Source organism: Strongylocentrotus purpuratus, unplaced genomic scaffold (assembly GCF_000002235.5).
Source record: "Strongylocentrotus purpuratus isolate Spur 01 unplaced genomic scaffold, Spur_5.0 spur5_scaffold_5, whole genome shotgun sequence".
NCBI classification, from domain to species: domain Eukaryota; kingdom Metazoa; phylum Echinodermata; class Echinoidea; order Camarodonta; family Strongylocentrotidae; genus Strongylocentrotus; species Strongylocentrotus purpuratus.
Window position 1 is genome coordinate 21,259,997 of NW_022145611.1, and position 19,520 is coordinate 21,279,516.

Below are 19,520 nucleotides of genomic sequence, written 5' to 3' on the forward strand. Positions count from 1 at the left end.
AATATGTTATGAACTTTTTTCACGCGATAGTGTTATTTTGTATTGATTAACATTAATTCGATTTGTATACAAATAATGAATGGTTATGAGTTCAATAGTGCAAATATTTTCATGAGTTGAAAGATTAACATTCTATTCAACGAGGCGTCAGCCGAGTTGAATAGAATTAACGTTAATCTTTCAACGAATGAAAATATTTGCACTATTGAACGAATGAAAAACATTCATTATTTGTTTTATACAACATCGAAGAAGATCTAATAGAACGTTAATTAACAAATTATGCTTTACTCCTTATATTAAAGATAAATTAAAGTTGGAGTCAAGCCTTCTCGATTACATTGAGATTGCCTTCGCGTCAGATACACGCAGGGATACGCGCGCGCCCGACTGAGAGGTACGCAGTCTGCATATAACCAAAAATGCACGGCGCATATAACCAAAAATGCACGACCGTGCAATATACCATCTATTGAATATCATGTGACCAACAATCCTCCAATCAAATGACAAGGATCCACGTAGGTGTTGTATAATATTGTATATTTTACAGTGTTAAATTGACAAATTTTAATATAACACAATTTTCCCGATCTTTCTTGAATTATCTAGATAACTGTTATCTAGATAATTCACTTACATAGGTGAAAGACAGGCTACGAATCACCGAGATAACTATTATCTATAGTTATCTCGATAAAATCGTGTATGACACCGCCTTGTGTTATATTATACAGAAATATGAATGTAGTACGTTTTACGGCATACAAAAAAAAAACGCCGCGGGTTTTGCCGCGTCATATGTGAACGGTCGAGCCTTTAAAGGTCCACTACACTACTTGTAGCTACTTGCGCCCTCTATATAACAAACCATGCCTAATCGGTGACCATTGGTCCCCCATGATCCTCTTTTTCTTATGTTAACTGAGAGCTGAGTTGATGAGATAACCACCTGTCCAGTGACCTTGCAGGGCAGTCTAATCCCTCCTGTAAACTATGGCAGATACGCTTTAATAGACCAGTTCGAGGTTAGCACATGTCCCAAATGACCCCGTATATCCACAGATCTTCAAAACATGAAGGGGTCCCACTTTGTACATTTTGAAATTATCACTCCTACAGCGATGGAGGGGATACATAAATAGCCTTTGTTTCTCCTTTTCAAAGAACACTTCCAACCGTGTATCATGAAGAGCACTGATTGTGCATAAATGAATAATTATTACATAACTTCCATGAGCAGTCATCTAGTATTTTGTCTCCGTGTATTTCACAGTTTGGTCTGTGAATGGCCTTTAAATCTGCTCATGCTCAGACTACAACCGTGAACTGGCTTTTTGGGTAAAATTTACCCAATATAGGGCAATGTTTTACCCAACAAACATAACATGTCCCCTTTGAAGCTCATATTGGGTACATATTTTTACCCAACTTATCAGTGTAGAAAAAATTACCCTTTCTTGACAGCCTCCTTAAATATGTTTTTAATCTTGGTAATGATATACTACCTCCGTCATTAAAGTACGAATCATCCAAACCATTTACAATGGTACACACAACTTACACATACAGAGGCATTTTAGGAGATAAGATAAAAGGCCGTTTATAAAAACACATGTCAACAACCTTTTCGGCAGGACGTTCCGCAAACAATGTCTACTGATAGAGCTTTAAGTGTACAAATTTACTTTGATAGTGATAAACATTAGAATGTGAAAGTAACTTTAAATGCACAAACTTTTCCATTTAAGGGACTTTGTAACATTGTTAAGATGAGAGAAAGTGGTGCTAAGCTAGGTAGTGACTTCAATGCTCGATGTACAATTAAAGATAATCTGAAAATTTCAGTGGAAACGGACCATTATCAATGATACAAATTGGGAAAAACTGATCTGATCGATTCCTTAATTCTCCCGACTATATTATTACAATTTAATTACATTTTAGGTGAATGCAAATCGCCACAAAGCAATAAATTGGCTCTACATACCATTCCAGATTTTTGTATTGCCTGTTTTATGTCTTTTTCTCATGGAAAAACGGTGGGGAAAATTCAAAAATGGTTGGGATAATTTACTATTGATCACTGTTAAAGGGTGTTGACCAGTGTCACCTTCTTAGAAAACAATTGATATCTTTGTGGTTTGAGAATTTTTTCAGGATTTCTTGCATGTTAGAGGGTTAGTACATTAAAAGGAAGATAATAAGTAACTTTTCATACAAAATTTACAGAACTTTTAATCAACCTTCATCAATGTTACCAAGTCACTTTAAGATATTTATTAATGCACTAAGTAGAACAAATGAAAGTGAAATATAATCGTTATAAAACTTGACATTACATGTACTTTAAATGCTGAACAAATTCAAATTCAAATTAAAACTCAAATTCAAACCAAATTTAAAATGTATTTATTTCAATCCAAACAGATAGGATCATGATAATGAGTAAACGACAGCATGTGTAATTGAGCCCACTTGTGACAAAACAAATGTTTTTACACAAAACAAGTTGCAAGCAATAAATCCTGCCCGAAACATTTTTTTTTAAATATCCACCATGAAAAACAATCCCCACTCAAAGCAAAAATTGATGCACATCTAAAATAGCAATTATCCCTAATACATATAATTTGTTATATGCACAATTACTGTAAAGTTACCTCCTGATTTATTAAATCTCTAGTGATATTATTCTCGCTTATAGTCTGGACTCAACAATTATGGAATTATTATTGAGTGTCAAATAAGAGCGCCGCCACCCCACCCCCTAACTCTCTCTCTCTCTCTCCCTTTTCTAACTGCACTGATTTTCATCGGATGCATCCGGACGCATCCAATGAAACGGCCAGTAAGAAAGCAACAGAGGAGAAAAAGGCGATTAAAAAGCCGATGAAAAGAAGAGAAATAGGCGATTAAATTCGTCTGCTCAAGAGCAGGAGAAATTCTCATTATATCGGTGTGACACCGATGAAACGGCCAGTTAGAAAGCGTTCGGGAGAAAAAGGCGATTAAAACAGCAATTAAAATGGTCAAAGGTCGTAGTATACGCGCGCTTTATCTTAACCAGCTCTGTTTGTTGACTTATGGTTGAACATGCTGCATGTTATATGGAATGCGGGCTTAATAATTACGCAATAATTCTTCACTTCCGGCAAGGGCTCGCCACAGCGAGTGGATTTCACCGGCAGTTAGAAAGCGACAGGGAGAAAACGGCGGTTTCACCTTTGTTTACATAAGGAAAATTCAATCGGTATTTTCATCGGTGTGACTCCGATATAGAAGCCAGTTTGAAAGCAGTATCGTTCTGTTTTGCCCTCTTCATGCACCCCACGGATTTAGGGCCCCGGGTCCCCTTCCTAGCGCACCCTGTAGCTTAGTCCAGAATCTGTCCTATTTAAATTTGATCTCCACGAGGCTGTTCACATCGGCAGAGATAGCGCGCGCTAGACCGCGCTATCTCTGCGATGTGGAAGGTACAACGTCGTTTCGGTCCGCCCAACTGCGAGCCACGGCGAGCCAAAACGGCGTGCCACTGGAGCACCTCTTGGGAGTGGTCCACGAAAGATAGCGCGGTCTAGCGCGCGCTTGAAAAAAAGGGGGTGCTACGATAGACCGCGCTATCTCATTGCGGTGTGAACAGCCTCCACCACACCAACGCTACCTCTCCCTACTTACTTGCTACCAGCCGATGATGGCGTGATCATTAAATTAGGACGCCCGGCGGGCTGGAGAGCATAATAAGCCAGTTCACGGTTTCAGTCTGAGCATGAACAGATAAAGGTCATTGCAGAACGAATTGTGAAATACGTGGAGACGAACTACTGGATACATGCTCATGAAAGTTATGTAATTATTATTCATTTATGCACTCAATGATACACAGGTGGAAGTATTCTTTGAAAAGAGGAAATAAAGGCTATTTATGAAGCACCTCCATCGCTGTAGGAGTGATTATTTCAAAATATACAAAGTGGGACATCTTCACGTTTTGAAGATCTGTGGATATTCGGGGTCATTGCAGTAGTGTTCTAACCGTGAACTGGAGTTTGTTGATAACGCCATCTTCGACGGCTTGAATCAAGTGTGTGGGGGAAATTATAAAGGACCGTGCAGATTCTGGACTACCTGTAGCTACGCTATTGAAAAGGTTTATTTGTAATAATATGTTAACGACCTATGTATATAGGCCCAAGAACACAACAGACCTAAGAACACATACGCCTCCTACCGAACTTTGATACCAATATTCCAAAGGAACTGCGTTTTAACAAATGTGCTTGCATTTTATCTCATTCTTTACGCAGATACTGTTTAAGGCAGAACAACAAATATGAGCGCTAGATTTTCCTCCAATGTTCCGGCATGCGTCGTCGAGACGTGTTACGAGCACGAAGGCGTGATCGTACCAAATATTATGCCTCTGAAGGTACTTAAACGCATGAGGAGCTTCACCGTTCGACCTGATGACCTGTTCGTCGTGACCTACCCTAAGTCAGGTATTTATCAACATTTTTTTAAAGCCAAGATCTTTGTTGAACGTTATAGTACAGAAGTATGACATCGTATTGGCCAAATTGTCAAGATTGATGGTTCCAAACAATGGTGTTGTGCTCGACCACACCAGCCCCAAACAATGAATTCGCCCTGTCGAAGCCTGTTCCTTGAATGCTTTTGCGGTGAGCCTAATGCGCAGACTCTTTTTTATTTTTTTATAGAACCAGTAACCTGATCGACGAGCGAATATGACGTTAGCACTTTAGTCACACTCTATAGCCTAACTTTAAAATGTAGAAACCTGTTTTTTATCAGGAAGAAAAGGTAACCAATTTGAGTCCCAGGACACTCAAGTTTTGAGTGAAATTAGTCGCCCTCGATATGTATGTGATTGGACTTCAGAGAGCAGTGGTATATTTTATAATCACTCTATCAAAGCACCGTTAATATTTACCTTTCCGCATTCTGTCTATTTGTCGCTCAATGAAATCAGAGTGTGCATTCTTCTTTATGACCTTATTCAAATAATGGAAGAAATCCAATAAAGTTTAGTCTTGCGCGTGACTTCCCGCTCCTACACACACGCACACGCCCACACACACGCACACACACACGCGCACATACACAAATGTTTGTCATTTTATTACAAAAATCATATTGTTTTCAAGTGTACAATGCATTTCCGGATATGCTTTCGACCATGAACTATTTTACTTTCTTTCTGTATTGTATTTTTGTTTTCTTCTCCAACTTCAACATCTGCCAATCAATTCCAAATATAATGATATAAGTTTCAAATGTCAGTTACTGTAGACGGAAGATGGTACGTGTAATAATGATACATAGATAGTTTAAATTCTGTAATGGTATAAGAAACTATGTAATGGTAATATTCAAAGGTGATGTACATGTAAGAAATATGTTTAAACCTTTGTAAACTGCCATGTAGATGCAATTAAGATTGATATAAATTGACTTAAAACAAAGGTTCTATCAATAATGAGCGATTTCGTATATTGTATGTTGTTTGAAAGAGATGCTGAATGGTTCTCAGAAGGAACGTTTCAAAATGTAAAGAAAAATGGTACTCATCTGGTCTATTTCCTTTTCTAATCGATATAATAAATATCAGCAAGACGCAACTCACATTTGACGTGAAGAATGCAGGAAACTATACAGCCATGGCGGCGAGAATGTTTGTATAGTTTCTTGCATTGTGATTGGTTAAAACCGTACAGTCATAAAACTATACAGACATTCTCGCCGCCAAAGCTGTATAGTTTCCTGCATTGTGATTGGTTAAAACCGTACAGCCATAGAGCTGAGTGGATGTATGGTTGTTCGCAATTATGGCATTTCGGCCCGCAAACGTAACAACCTTACATGCGTTCTATAGATGTATGGTTGCATAGTCGTATAGTTGTATAGTTGTACAGTTTCCTGCGTTCTGATTGGTTAAAACCTTACATCCATTCGATGGATGTATAGTTGTATAGTTGTCATCTTTATGGCACGTTCCGCCCGTCATAGCCAAAGAGAAATCTTCCAACTTTTCCTTCATATCTTTCTTTCTCTCCTTTCTTCAATAATGTTTCACTCTTTCTTTCTTTCATTATATCTTTCTCAATTTGTTTGTTTGTTTGTTTCTTTCTTCCTTTCTAGTTCTTCTTTCATTTTCTGCAATGCCATATATGTGAGAAAACAAACAAATTGCAAGCATTTACAAAGTCACTACATGACGGCTTTATACTTCAAAACGTCTTCAACTCCCTCTTATACTAGACATATGATTCCCTCCTCTTATCCCACCTCTATTCCCTTTTCAAAACATATATTTATATCGCGTTTTTAAAATTATTTCAAAACATAAATTTATATTGCATTTTTTATTATTGGAAGGTAATATTGAGAACCAGGAACTATCCTCTACTAAAAACGTTAGGGGGGGGGGCAGAAAAAAACTCGGAATCACCACCACTCTTACATGTTACGCAGGCCCTGCCAACGTTTTTTCAAAGTGGGGAGGGGGGGCTAAAGTATTTACGATCAGGTAGAGCAAAGCGAGCGAAGCAAGTGTAGTGTAAATTGGCGTGGGGTCCAGGGGCACAGCCCCGGCGGTGGTCAGGGTCTTTAGGCATTTAATTAAGGTCAGATGAACATCCATTGGGCGGAGCCCCCTGAAGTTCAGGGTAAAACCGATTGAGCCAAACCGACTAAAAATAAGAAAGTATTGAGTTTTGAAGATTCAATCAATCAAACACGGTGCAAATTGGCAGTTCTGTAACATATGCTGTGAGGCCATCACCCATTTTCCCTGTACTAAAGAAATATAAAACCTTACAAATTTCATCAACATTTTTTCAATCATACATTCACCCTGAAAATAATCGTTGCAAATATGTTTGATACATTCAGAAATGTATGAAACCAATCTATTCTGTCATCAAAAACTGAGAAAATGAAAGTTCATTAAAATTTTCTGTAAAGACCAAATTGGAGAGGGGTTCGCAAGATACGTCACAGTGTTGCCAACTTTAGGAAGGTAGATGTAAGTCAGTGTGAGTCAGGCGGGTACGCAGGGGGGGGGGGTTTGGGGGGTTAAACCCCCCCTTTGGAATTTTTTTGTGTGTAAACCCCCCAAAAAAACCTAAAAACCCCCCCCCCCCCCCCCCCCCCCCCCCCCCCCCCCCCCCCCCCCCCCCCCCTTTTGGATTTTTTTTTTTTTTTTTTTTTTTTTTTTTTTTTAAATTATTAAAAAAAAAAAAAAAAAAAAAAAAAATTATTCCCATGGCCGACCTAAAAAGGTGACCTTACCCCCCCCCCAACGGAGCAAAATGTCAAATTTCCAAATTCCGAGACCAAAAAAAAAAAAAAAAGTGTCCTCTTACCCCCCCCCCCCCCCCCCCCCCCCCCCCCCCCCCCCCCCCCCCCCCCCCCCCCCCCCCCCCCCCGCTTATTCAGCGGTCGGCTGAGTCGTTGCGATTTTTTTGAGACCAAAAAAAAAAAAAATGTGTCCCCCCCCCCCCCCCCCCCCCCCCCCCCCCCCCCCCCCCCCGCTTATTCAGCGGCTGGCTGAGTCGTTGCGAAATTTTCGGACCGATTTATAAATGTTAAAACCCCCCCCCCCCCCCCCCCCCCCTTGAAAAAATCCTGCGTACGCGCCTGGTGTGAGTAATGAGTCAGTGTAATAAGTCAGTATGAGTAATGAGGATTAGTGCCTTACCAAAGGACACCTAGCGCCCTTTAGTGTTACGAACATGGGACCTCCCGGTTAAGTTTCAATACTCGGCCATCTCACTCATTAGAGTTTCAAAAGCAAAGCTCCTGAATAATGTGCACTAAAAGCCCGCTGCACAAGAGCCAAGAGGCGAAAAAATGTCTGGAGAAATGCAAACCTACGCTCTACAACTGAATTTATTCTAATTATTCCCAAATCCAGACCCTCAACTATACCGAAAAAAACGTTTTACAGTGGCTGCATCGAAAAAATCCCCCTTTTCTATTAGAGAATTAACCTGTCTTACCATTTTCAAAAGATCCCTTAAAAAATACCTCTTTCCTCAGTAATAAAGTATGATTTACCTATTTATGAGTTTTAAGTTTCTCTCTTCACATTCTGTTACTTGGTAAGCGAAAAAGTCCCTTTTGTTTTAGCGCCGCTAAATAATCGATATCATTATCAGTACAATCCCAAACTGACGAATCAGAAAGACGACTCATGTGCAACAGGCATAACGTAAGGGCTGTATAGGGCCTACCTGATTTCGATGCGGTATTCGAGCAGAATTCTGTGAGATGATGATATACTTTCTCGTAGCTTGATGTGACGGAGTGTGTCTATCCAGCTTTCTGTTGAAGTACTGTCTAGATCTATAGCATCTAGTTTTATTAGAGAATATCACATCCTGCCATGATCATCTGCTCGTAATCAACGAAATCCCCGCATAATTGGATATAATATTCAACAACATGCTGGTGGATAAAACTTTCAAAAATTGGATTAAACATGACCTCGGAACAAATTGTTTGATTATTTTTTATCCATAATTGTAATTGTCAATGTCATCATCCTGGCATCCAGGGGCGGCGATTTCTTTTCATGACCGGGGGGGGGGGGGGGGCGAAATGCGAGGGACGAGGGAGCAGTGGCGTAATTAGCAAAAACGTTTGGGGGGGCAAAAAAAAAAACGGCATCACCAGCACCGATCTATTAGATGTTACGCAGGCCCTGCCAACGTTCTTTAAAGTGGGGGGGGGGGGCTAAAGTATTTATGATCAGGTAGAGCAAAGCGAGTGAAGCAGGTGGAACGTAAATTGGCGTGGGGTCCAGGGGAAAAGCCTTGGCGGGGATCAAGGGGCGGAGCCCCATAAAACTCAGGGGTTTTAGGCATTTAATAAAGGTCAGATGAGCATCCATGGGGCGGAGCCCCCGGAAGTTCAGGGGTTTTAGACATTTAATTACGATCAAATGAGCATAATTTGATCTGATACCTTATTTTGTGACATGTACTGACATGCAGGTCACTTATTGGAGTGGGGTCCAATGGCGGAGCCCCCAGAAGTTCAGGGCTTTTAGGCATTAAATTACGACCAGATGAGCATCCATGGGGCCGCATAAGGGCCCTTGGAGGGGTCCAGGGGCAGAGCCCGCGAAGCTCAGGCATTTTAGGCATTTAATTACGGTCAGATGAGCAATAAGGGGTCCTCCTTAGGGCCGTTGGTGGGGTCCATAAGAGACTTCAAGTTTGAATCTCTGTGAAATATGTTTGTGTCGTCTGCATACAGTATAAAAGACAATTCATTAGCAGTTTTATAAATATCATTAACATATAATATAAATGACAATGGCCCAAGCAGGCTACCCTGTGGAATTCCGCATGTTATTGTCCTAAACTCCGAAATAGAAGATTGATATTTGGTACATTGTAATCGATTGTTAAGATAACTGGTGAAAAATTTAAGAGCTACACCACGTATTCCGTAACGATATAGTTTAGATAGTAAAATATTGTGATTAATTGTGTCAAATGCCTTAGACAGATCTATAAAAACTCCTATTGCAAATTCGTTCGCCTCAAAGGCGTCTATGACTTTACTAGAAAGACTGGTAAGAGCCATACATGTTGAATAATCCCTACGGAAACCATATTGAAGCTTATTGAGAATAGAGTGTTTGTCAAGGAATTCAATAGTTCGTTTATAAACAATGCGCTCGAATAATTTAGAGAAGACTGACAGTACAGAAATGGGCCTATAGTTTGTAAATTCACGCTTGTCACCAGATTTAAACACTGGTGTTACTTTAGCTTTCTTTAGCTCATCTGGAAAAACTCCGTTTAATAATGAAAGGTTAAATACATGGCATAGTGGTCAAAAGATGTACATAATGACCTGTTTAATGACTCTGGGACTGTATTCGTCCAAACCTGCAGCTTTATAGTTTCCAAAAGTACTAACAATGTTACAAATTTCGTTTTCCCTAGTAGGATATAAATACAAAGAGTCCACAGGTGGATCGTTCATATACTGTAAATAATTCGTTTGGGTACCTGGGATTTTATTTGCTAAATATATCCACAAAGACCAAGGAAGATAAAGGCAACGATGAGCAAATTGATTTTACTGCTGTATTTCTACACAAAATCTGATAACAATCAGAGCTAAAATCGTGCACATTCGTTCATGGCGGCAAGACTTAGTTCCCTAACAGTTCAATTTACAGCTATTGCTTTGACTGAGATATGGATTAAGGAGTACAATTCCTATTATGATATTCATAACTATATTGTACTTAAATTGATTTTACTGCTGTATTTCTACACAAAATCTGATAACAATCAGAGCTAAAATCGTGCACATTCGTTCATGGCGGCGAGACTTTGTTCCCTAACAGTTAAATTTACAGCTATTGCTTTGACTGAGATATGGATTAAGGAGTACAATTCCTATTATGATATTCATAACTATATTGTACTTAAAGGTCGACAGAATAAAAAAGTTGAGGAATTGGTTTTTATGTAAGAAATGATGTGAAATTTTTAATCGTAGACCTGATCTTGATATAAATATTCCATATATTGAATCGCTTTTTATTGAAGTTGTTACTGCTAATAAAAGTGCAATTCTCGGAGTTGTTTATAGACCTCCTGATCAACCTTTACAAAGTTTTCTTGAGTCGGTTGAAAATGTTATTACTACTGTAAACACTGAAAATAGAATATTTTACATGATTGGAGATTATAATATAAACCTATTTAAAGTAAATTGTCAATCTCATGTTAAAGATTTTATTGAAATGTTTATGGCAGTTGGTATGTACCCTCTAGTTCATGGTCCAACGCGTGTTGTAAATAACTCAATCTCTCTCATTGACAATATCTTCACAAACAACCTTGAACATTGTTCATCTGGCACAATCCTAACAGACATTAGTGATCATTTCCCAATATTCTGCATTTATTCTCAAAATACTCAAACCGTAACAGAAACATGTATTACAATGAAAAGACAATTTAGTGCAAAAAATATAAATACTTTTATTACGAATATCGGCAATACGCATTGGATTCTGAGAGAAAAAGATGCTAATTCAAGTTATGATTGTTTTCTAAAACAATTTCAACATGTATATGAAATATGTTTCCCAATGAAATGTCAATCTAAGAAGAAAAAACGATTTGATAAACCTTGGTTCAATGATGAATTAAGACAGCTGAACAAAAAGAAAAGCTTATATTACAAGAAATATTTGAATAATCGTACTGCCTATAGACTTGATGCATACAAAAAGTGTAGAAATAAGTTTAGAAATCAAATTAAATATGTAAAATATAAGTGTTTCAAACAAAGTTTTGTAGATGCTAAAGTCGATACTAAACAAACATGGAAAATTATAAATGGTCTTTTAGGCACAAAGTCTAAGAAAAATGAAATTCCGAGTACTTTACAATATAATAATGAAACCATTGATAATGATACAGATATATGTGAATCTTTTAACGAATACTTTATCAATATAGGTCCAAAATTAACATCAACTCTTGATATACCTACTGGTGATTTTAAGTATCTGATGAAAAATGAATCTACTGCTTTTTTTTTTACTCCAGTCACTCCAAGAGAAATAATAAACATTGTAGATACATTAAAGAGTAATAAATGTAGTGGTTTTGACAGTGTTGATGTTAAGATGGTTAAAAGAGTTATACATTTTGATCTGTTATCCATTATGTGCAATATTCAATTCTTCATTTGAAACTGGGATCGTACCAGATCAGTTGAAAATTGCTCAAATTATTCCTATATTTAAAAGTGGTACTAAAACTGAAATGTCCAATTATAGACCTATATTACTACTTCCAGTATTCTCTAAGATATTAGAAAGAGCTGTGTATAATCGCTTATATTCCTTTTTTTCTAATATTTTGAATAATTCACAATTTGGTTTTCGAACAGGCCACTCCACATCCTCTACTTTAGCTGATTTTACATGCCAAGTTTCTCAAGTTTTTGATAAATCGGAAGTCATGATGGGATTGTTTTTAGACCTCAGTAAAGCCTTTGATACTCTAAGTCATAATACTTGCAAAATTGTTCAATTACGGAATACGTGGCGTGTTATAAAATTGGTTTAAGAGTTATTTATCAAACAGAAAACAATTATGTCTAGACGTTGCTTAATGCATTTCGTATTGGTATTATCTTCCATCTGAGAGTAAAAATAGACGTTATTTATAATATACTAAATATACTCCTCGTGATTCGAATCCCCCTCTATGAGAAATTTGATGATTTAAACACGTAAGGGGGACTCGGACTACGGGGAATATATAGACAGTTTTGTAATGTTTAGAGTCATACTATTTGATCTATCGAAGTGACATAGAGGTGTTAAATGAATATTTGCTGTTATAGTATCACTAGCATCAAAAGAATCTGACTAAAACACTTTAAAACTGTTTATATATTCCTCGTGCTGCGAGTCCCCCTTGCGAGTTAAGATCATTACACTTCCCATAGGACAGGACTTACACGAAGAGGAATATAATCCTGATTGATTGATTGATTGATTTTTATTCGCCATTCTTCCAACCTACAACAATATACAAGAATAACATATCAAAATTAAGTCAACTTGAACAGGAAAGCCCACGAAAGCTCGAGAACTTATTTTCAGTGGGGTCCCCGAAAGTCATGTACAAAAATTAATGAGTTAAAGTAGTTATATTTACAGACAGATAAGCAAAAAACTTATTAAAGATAATAATGATGATAATAATAACAACATTAAACTTTTGATAGAAATGATAATAAGTACAAGAACAAAAAGAAGAATGAGAAGAAGAAAAAGAGGAGGAAGAGGAGGAGGAGGAAGAAGAGGGAAATGAGTGACGGTCCACAAATGTATATCATCTATCGAGGGAGCCTTCACAATCCATTTCAACAACTGTTGTAGGAATTTTCGATGAATAAAAAGATAGAAAGCGCGGCGAACAGCCGGTAAAACATACACTAAACAGTGAAGGACGAACGCACGCACATTTTTTCACGTAGCCCTATGTACATTACGCAGAGCGTACGAGTGAACGGGCGAGTTTCACTGACCTCTAGAGGTCAGTGGCGAGTTTATGTTCATGTGACCTATGACACGTTGACGTCATTCGACTCCAGTGGCTATTTACGAACTCGCTTATTAATGTACTTCTTTTCTGACATAGAAATCACAGTCAATCAACATCACTCTCAACAATGAATACTTTTTATGAACTTCTTCTGCATCATAGTCACACACATATTCAATAACTTTTAACTGGCATTAATTAATATTCAACATCCAATCACAATCAGCAATTTGATGATTATAATAACGTGAGAGATGAACCAAGCTTACCTTAAAGTTAAATGAAGAGAAGAGACGGACCGGTGTTATTTCTTGATAAAAGTAACTGTAGAATGCTGTTCTCCAAAGTGGGGTCAAGCTTCAGCAGTAGCTGGACTCTTCGATTATGTTACAGGGGTGATCATCATCCTTTTCAGTACAGGCACAGCTAGATGGTGGCTCCTAAGGGACACGCAAACGCAAAATTTGACGTATACCTATGCAACAAATTTGTGAATTTGTACGTCAAAGACGTGAAATTCCACAAATTTGACGTATACCTTTGCAACAAATTTGTGGATTTTTACGTCAAAGACGTGAAAATCCACATTTGACGTTTACCTTTGCTTGTTAATTTTTTCGTTTTTCGTTACTCAATGGCCCAGAAGGGACACGCAGACAACAACAAAATCTGCGTCCGATATTCATGTCTGCGTCTTTTAATTTCATGTAAAACATGTGCGATTTTGATTTTCATTGTTAGGGACAACCTGGGCTGTTCACTTGATGCTTTTGATAAAACATGATGGAAATAGGAGCGAACTTGAAGGAAAGCACATCATAAAGATGGTTCCATTCCTCGAGATTGTAGAAGACATGCTCAACCCATCGGTAAGTACAGTGAAACATGTTGGTAATGAACGCTCAAGGGAGACTCGAAAAGTGGTCTCTATAGGCAGATATGGTCTTTCTATACACATTGCTTTTTGGTTTAATAATAATAATAATATTATCCCGTTTTATATAGCGCTCAATACATCGATCCAACGATGTGCCTAAGCGCTTTACATTATGCCAAAGTGATGGAGATGCTTCATGAATTCCTCTTGTTTGCCCTCTTGAACAGAAAAGAGCACAAATCATAGAATGAACCTCCGGTGCATAATTGAATAATGATTACATAACTTTGATGAACACGTCCAGCAGTCGTCTCGATGGGTTTTACAGTTTTGTACAAATAAAATCTGCCCATAGCATTTGCGTCAATTTCAATTTTATTTTAGTCTAAGTAAGGAATTAACAGGAGGTTATATAAATAACACTCTAAACAGTAAGACATGTCGTTAACCTTTTACATTACATAATTCCCTGTCAGAGCTAAAAATACGTAACGGAGATGACACCTTCATCAACGTTTAATAATTTATATATAGCTTTACTTTGAAACGTTCATTTAGTCACGTAAACCTCTCATCATTAGTCCTTCATCCTATCATCACAATTAAATACCAAAAGTAAATCTAAAGTGCTTGTGGCGTGACGAAAGCTTAAAGAGAAGGTTGAGTTCTGGGATGAGGTGAAAAATCATTTGTGAGCGTTATCATTCTTATTATGCAAGTGTGGAAGAACATCAGATAAGACATGTTCCCTGAAAAGCATGGCTCTTCAAATGCCTTCATAATCTAAATTGTCATGTAACATCGTAAAATCCAGGGTATGATTTTTACGCCACGTGTTCGTGTAGTCCCGTATACATCTTTCTGGGTACCTTTACCAAGACTTGGCCTAATTTCTTATCATTTTGATAATTCCAGAATCTTGCAATACACACAAATTCTTATATGCTAGATGATCAACCTTTTCTGGTCGATTCCACACCGTTTCTTTCACAATGCAATCGCATGACCAGAACTCAACTTCATCTTTAAACGAGCGTCCTTCAATCCTATTCGATACTTATGAAATCAAAAGACTTTTTAGATCTTTTCTTTGATAATAGTATTTCCGGAGAAATCGTCAATATAGTTATTTTTGACAAGTGAACACTTCCCATGAAATCGCCTTTACGATGATTCCATCAACTAAATTATTTGACATGCCGTCATCCCCTCCCTGCAGACATCAGCGTTACGGATCGACGCAGCAGAAGCTATGGCTTCACCAAGGATACTCAAATCTCACTACATACCGCCTTTCTTGCCAATGGATATAAGCACTAATGATCCGAAAGCTAAGGTGGGTTACTTCTTACCAAATCCGTTATGGAAAATTTCTTGATTGGTGATTGGTCAAGAGCATGTCACGTGATCAAATATATTTCTACAAGATTAATAAGGGCACACTAGATATCAGAACCAATATCTGTGACATCTGAGTGAGATCGGCGATCTGAAATATACGCTATATTTCCTCAGCTTCGCTTCGGAAAGATAGCTACATCCAGATCGCCTCGAAAGTGATAGTTTGTCCCATCACCTTCACCAACGGTAATTATTTGCTTAATCGTAAGCTGTCGGTCTCTTGAAACCTCTCATAACGTGTAGGTCCATGAGACCAACATTATGAATCAGCCTCGTGGGCTGCAGCCACCAATATAATTTCCCTCTTAAATATAAAGTTGAGTTCTACTGTGGGGGAAACTGTCTGGAAGCCATTGCATTGTATAATTCATTTCATGATGTATTATCAAGCAAATAATGACCGTTGGTGAAGGTGATGAGACAAACTATCACTTTAGAGGCGATGTGGATGTAGCCGAGGAAGTGCTAGTTTGCCATCGCCTGAAACCAAAAGGGGATTATTTGCTTTATATTCCACATCGGAAACATTTCACTTCTTCCGTTATTTTAGAGCAACAAATCATCAACAGTTAGCAAACGGTGAACGATGCGTACAGCTAGTGCATGCAGTACTTACGTACGTACGTATATGCAACGCATACAAGAAAGTACGTTGCACTGTGTAGATAGTACTTCTATCTTTAGTGAAAGTGCGTTGCATTGTGTAGATAGTACTACTATCTACACAGTGCAGCGAACTTTTCTTCTCCCATCAATGATGAGCGAACTTTCTTTCATCACGTGATTTACTTTTGACCAATCATAGCGTAAGATTCTTTGTATGTTGAATATAATACATAAAAGTCAGATACACTGTCGACATTCTAAAGGGGCATGAAAGTTTGGTTTAAACTCTTCTTAAGCTCTGTCTCTTCATACTTCAAATATTAGGGCATTGGGACAGCTAGCAATCCTTTTCAGGAGACATTTTCTTTTATGATATCAATTCAAATTTCATAAAAAGAGTGAGAAAATCAGTAGTACTTTTGACCCTAATCAGAGCTCAAAACTTCTCTTGACTCGATTGCAGGTGCTATACGTAGCCCGAAACCCAAAGGATGCCGCGGTCTCATTCTACCACTTCTGTCATCATATTGGTCCACTGCCCTCTTACGAGTCTTGGGATATATTCTTCGAAGAGTATCTCGCATTAAGAAGTAAGTCCGGAGGTGGTATAGTAAAACAAATATTGTCCCTGATGTTGGTTAAACGACGTTGATTATCATTAAAAAACTCAAAGTTAAGACAAGTCATTGGTTAATGTCCGCGCAGAGCTGACTGCGTTTGTGTATTAAGTTAAAAGAGTCATCTGCGCAAGCACCGATGGTAAGTGTTAATTTCGCCCTTTTGGAGGTGTTATGGCAATTAAGATAACTTTCCCTGACATGGAAAATCGTTATCAAAATAATACCCCTTGTGTCTTAAGAATAATACTTCAGTCATACCACCAAACCGACTTAAGACCGACTCCAAACCATCCGATCGTTTGGAAATTGGAATTGTACAGTAAGTTTTCATGTACGTGTTTATACAAAAGAAAATGGCGAATGATTTTCTTTTAATTTCAGCTCCTATAGGATCTTGGTTTGAAAACGTCTTGCCATGGTGGAGGAAAAGAAATCATCCAAACGTTCTTTTTCTCAAGTACGAGGACATGAAAAGGGTAAGATGATTTTTTTTAATTTCTATTTTCACATTTGGAATTGTATCGAGTATATTGTTTAACAAAAAGAGGAAGGAAGAATGGTTCCACATTACATGGTTGATGTTCGTTTTGCATTGACTTTGTATCAAGTCGCTTTCACAGGGCGTGTCAAAGGCGTTGCCCCGAACTCCGACTATGTACGCTGTTCAACCATATGAAGGAATTAAGCATTTCATTGGTATTATTTTATTACTGTTATAAATCATCATTAGGATCTTCCAGGTGCAGTGAGACAGATAGCAGAATTCATGGGAAAGTCCTTTTCAGATGACGTCATCGAAAAAATCTCGGAAGCATCGACCTTCCAGGCAATGAAGAAGAACCCCTCCTCGAACCCTGACACTTTTGATTCGCCTGGCAGAAAGGTGAAAAGCGGCAAATCATTCATGAGGAAAGGTATTCGTTTTAATTTGTTATGAATGATAAGGATGATGAGAAAAATAAAAATGATAAAAATAGTAATAATGCTAATGATTATTTTACAATAAAAGTAACAATAATAATAGTACTACAGGTAGTAGTGATAATGATGATGATGATGATGATAATAATAATAATAACAATAATAATAGTAATGCTACTACTAGTACTACTAGTACTACTACTACTACTTCTTCTACTACTTCTTCTACTATTACCACTATTAAACTTGACAATCTCCATCTGATTCGACTTTCAACCCCGAGTTGACAATGATCAACAGCGTCAATTCTCTTATACACCTGGTATATAAAGCACTTAATTTCTGTGACAAACTCTTTCCCGTAATCAATACCTGTTTGTCTCACTTTTATGTTTCCTTACAAGGGATAATCGGAGATTGGAAGAATTATTTCACTGACGATCAGAACAGAAGATATGACGAGCTTTACGAGAAGGAAATGGCTGGCTCTGGACTTGTGATGGATTTCGAATAGTTATCAAAGATGATTGCTTGCAGTTGCTATGGCGCATTTGTCGGAATACGGGAAAATAGATAAACAAATATGCATAATAATACGATACTTGGAGTAAAGGAACTGGAACTTACTTGTGATTGAAGTTGGATACATAAATTTAATTTCTGAAGATCTGTTGAAGCGAGAACATGTTTAAAAAAACAATCTTATATAACATAGCGCGCAATAAACTTATACGGTGTAATTTCATGCTCCTATATAATAATACTACTACTAATAATAATAGTGGCTACTTGTATAGCGCACATGTCCACTTTCGATGCCCATGACATGTTTCAAGGAAGTCAACCATCGTTTAATTTTGAGAAACGTGTTCATCAAGATTTATATCCTGCATCAAAAATTTGTTGGCTTTTGATTGGTTGATAGCTCGTCACATGACCAGAAATATTTTTAGAAAGTACTGTTATATGAGAGAGTACTATTTTGGTTTACTATTTGGGAGTTGAAAAAAAATGTGATTTTTTTTTTTTTTTTTTTAATTGAATCAATTTTTTTTCTTCAAATTTTAATTTAATGAAATTTAAAAAAAAAAAAATCTTTTTAGATAAAAATTGAAACAATTTTCGTTCTAAATTTTTTTCTTCCCAAAAATGTTTTTTTATTTTTATTTTTTAAATAAATTTTTGATGCAGGATATAAAATAAATATAACATGCCTTCTATTCGAGGTACTGGTTAAACTATGGGGCTCGGTGACTCCAAAAGTTCCATTTGCTTCGGGGCTGCGTAGTTATTTATCAAGGTATACTCTACTTGCCACCTGTAACCATGGTAACTGTACGTTATGTACCATGAACGACCCACATGACAGGTATGATGGCGAGAGGAGCCATATATCAAATATCTTCATGGCATCTCCAATCACATCGGTGTGGGTGTGGGAAGGGGCGTCAATCCATCGTTCGGGCAAACATTGCATTATTATGTTCTGTTTACAGACACTTCTGAAATTAGTTGCTAGCCTTCGGATTGACGCCCCTGGGTAATATCATTGTTTGTGTCTCAATACAATACTCATTACTGTGAATTAAGTGATGCATTCTACACTATTTACTGAGACTGTTTGTTTGTAAACAATGTCAATGCCATTGAAACTCTCGACAATGCAAATGTAATATATGCGTCAATAGTGTAATATTTTGATATTTTCCCCATGACATATTGCAATAATGTAACAATATTTATGATCGAATTACCAATTTTGTAAGAAAGAATATCAATGTAATTCAAAAATAAAGAAAATGATTATGTCATTATAACCCTTTGTGAGGTAATACAAAATGTAATGCTCAAAGATAAATTGAAATTTTAAAATGCTTACATTGTCTCTGTTTTTATTTCCAATATGATAAGCTTCTCAAACGTTTTAGATGTTTATAAATGTGTGTGTGTTTGTGTATGTCTTTTATCTGCTACCTT

At 37.4% G+C, this 19,520-nt stretch overlaps 1 protein-coding gene and 1 long non-coding RNA gene across 2 annotated transcripts; both read left to right on the forward strand.

Annotated features, from left to right (window-relative positions):
* The first annotated feature begins 4,232 nt into the window (after positions 1 to 4,232).
* On the forward strand, positions 4,233 to 15,693 carry LOC115929599 (sulfotransferase 1 family member D1-like). Its single transcript, XM_030999126.1, has 4 exons — positions 4,233 to 4,499; positions 13,860 to 13,987; positions 15,215 to 15,331; positions 15,640 to 15,693. The coding sequence occupies exons 1-4, from the start codon at positions 4,334 to 4,336 to the stop codon at positions 15,691 to 15,693; spliced, it is 465 nt and encodes a 154-aa protein (XP_030854986.1). The 5' UTR covers positions 4,233 to 4,333.
* An 821-nt stretch (positions 15,694 to 16,514) lies between these two features.
* Positions 16,515 to 17,431, forward strand: LOC115929501. The gene is made up of 3 exons (XR_004066513.1): positions 16,515 to 16,592; positions 17,004 to 17,098; positions 17,353 to 17,431. It is a non-coding gene; the product is annotated as an uncharacterized LOC115929501 (long non-coding RNA).
* Positions 17,432 to 19,520: the final 2,089 nt, after the last annotated feature.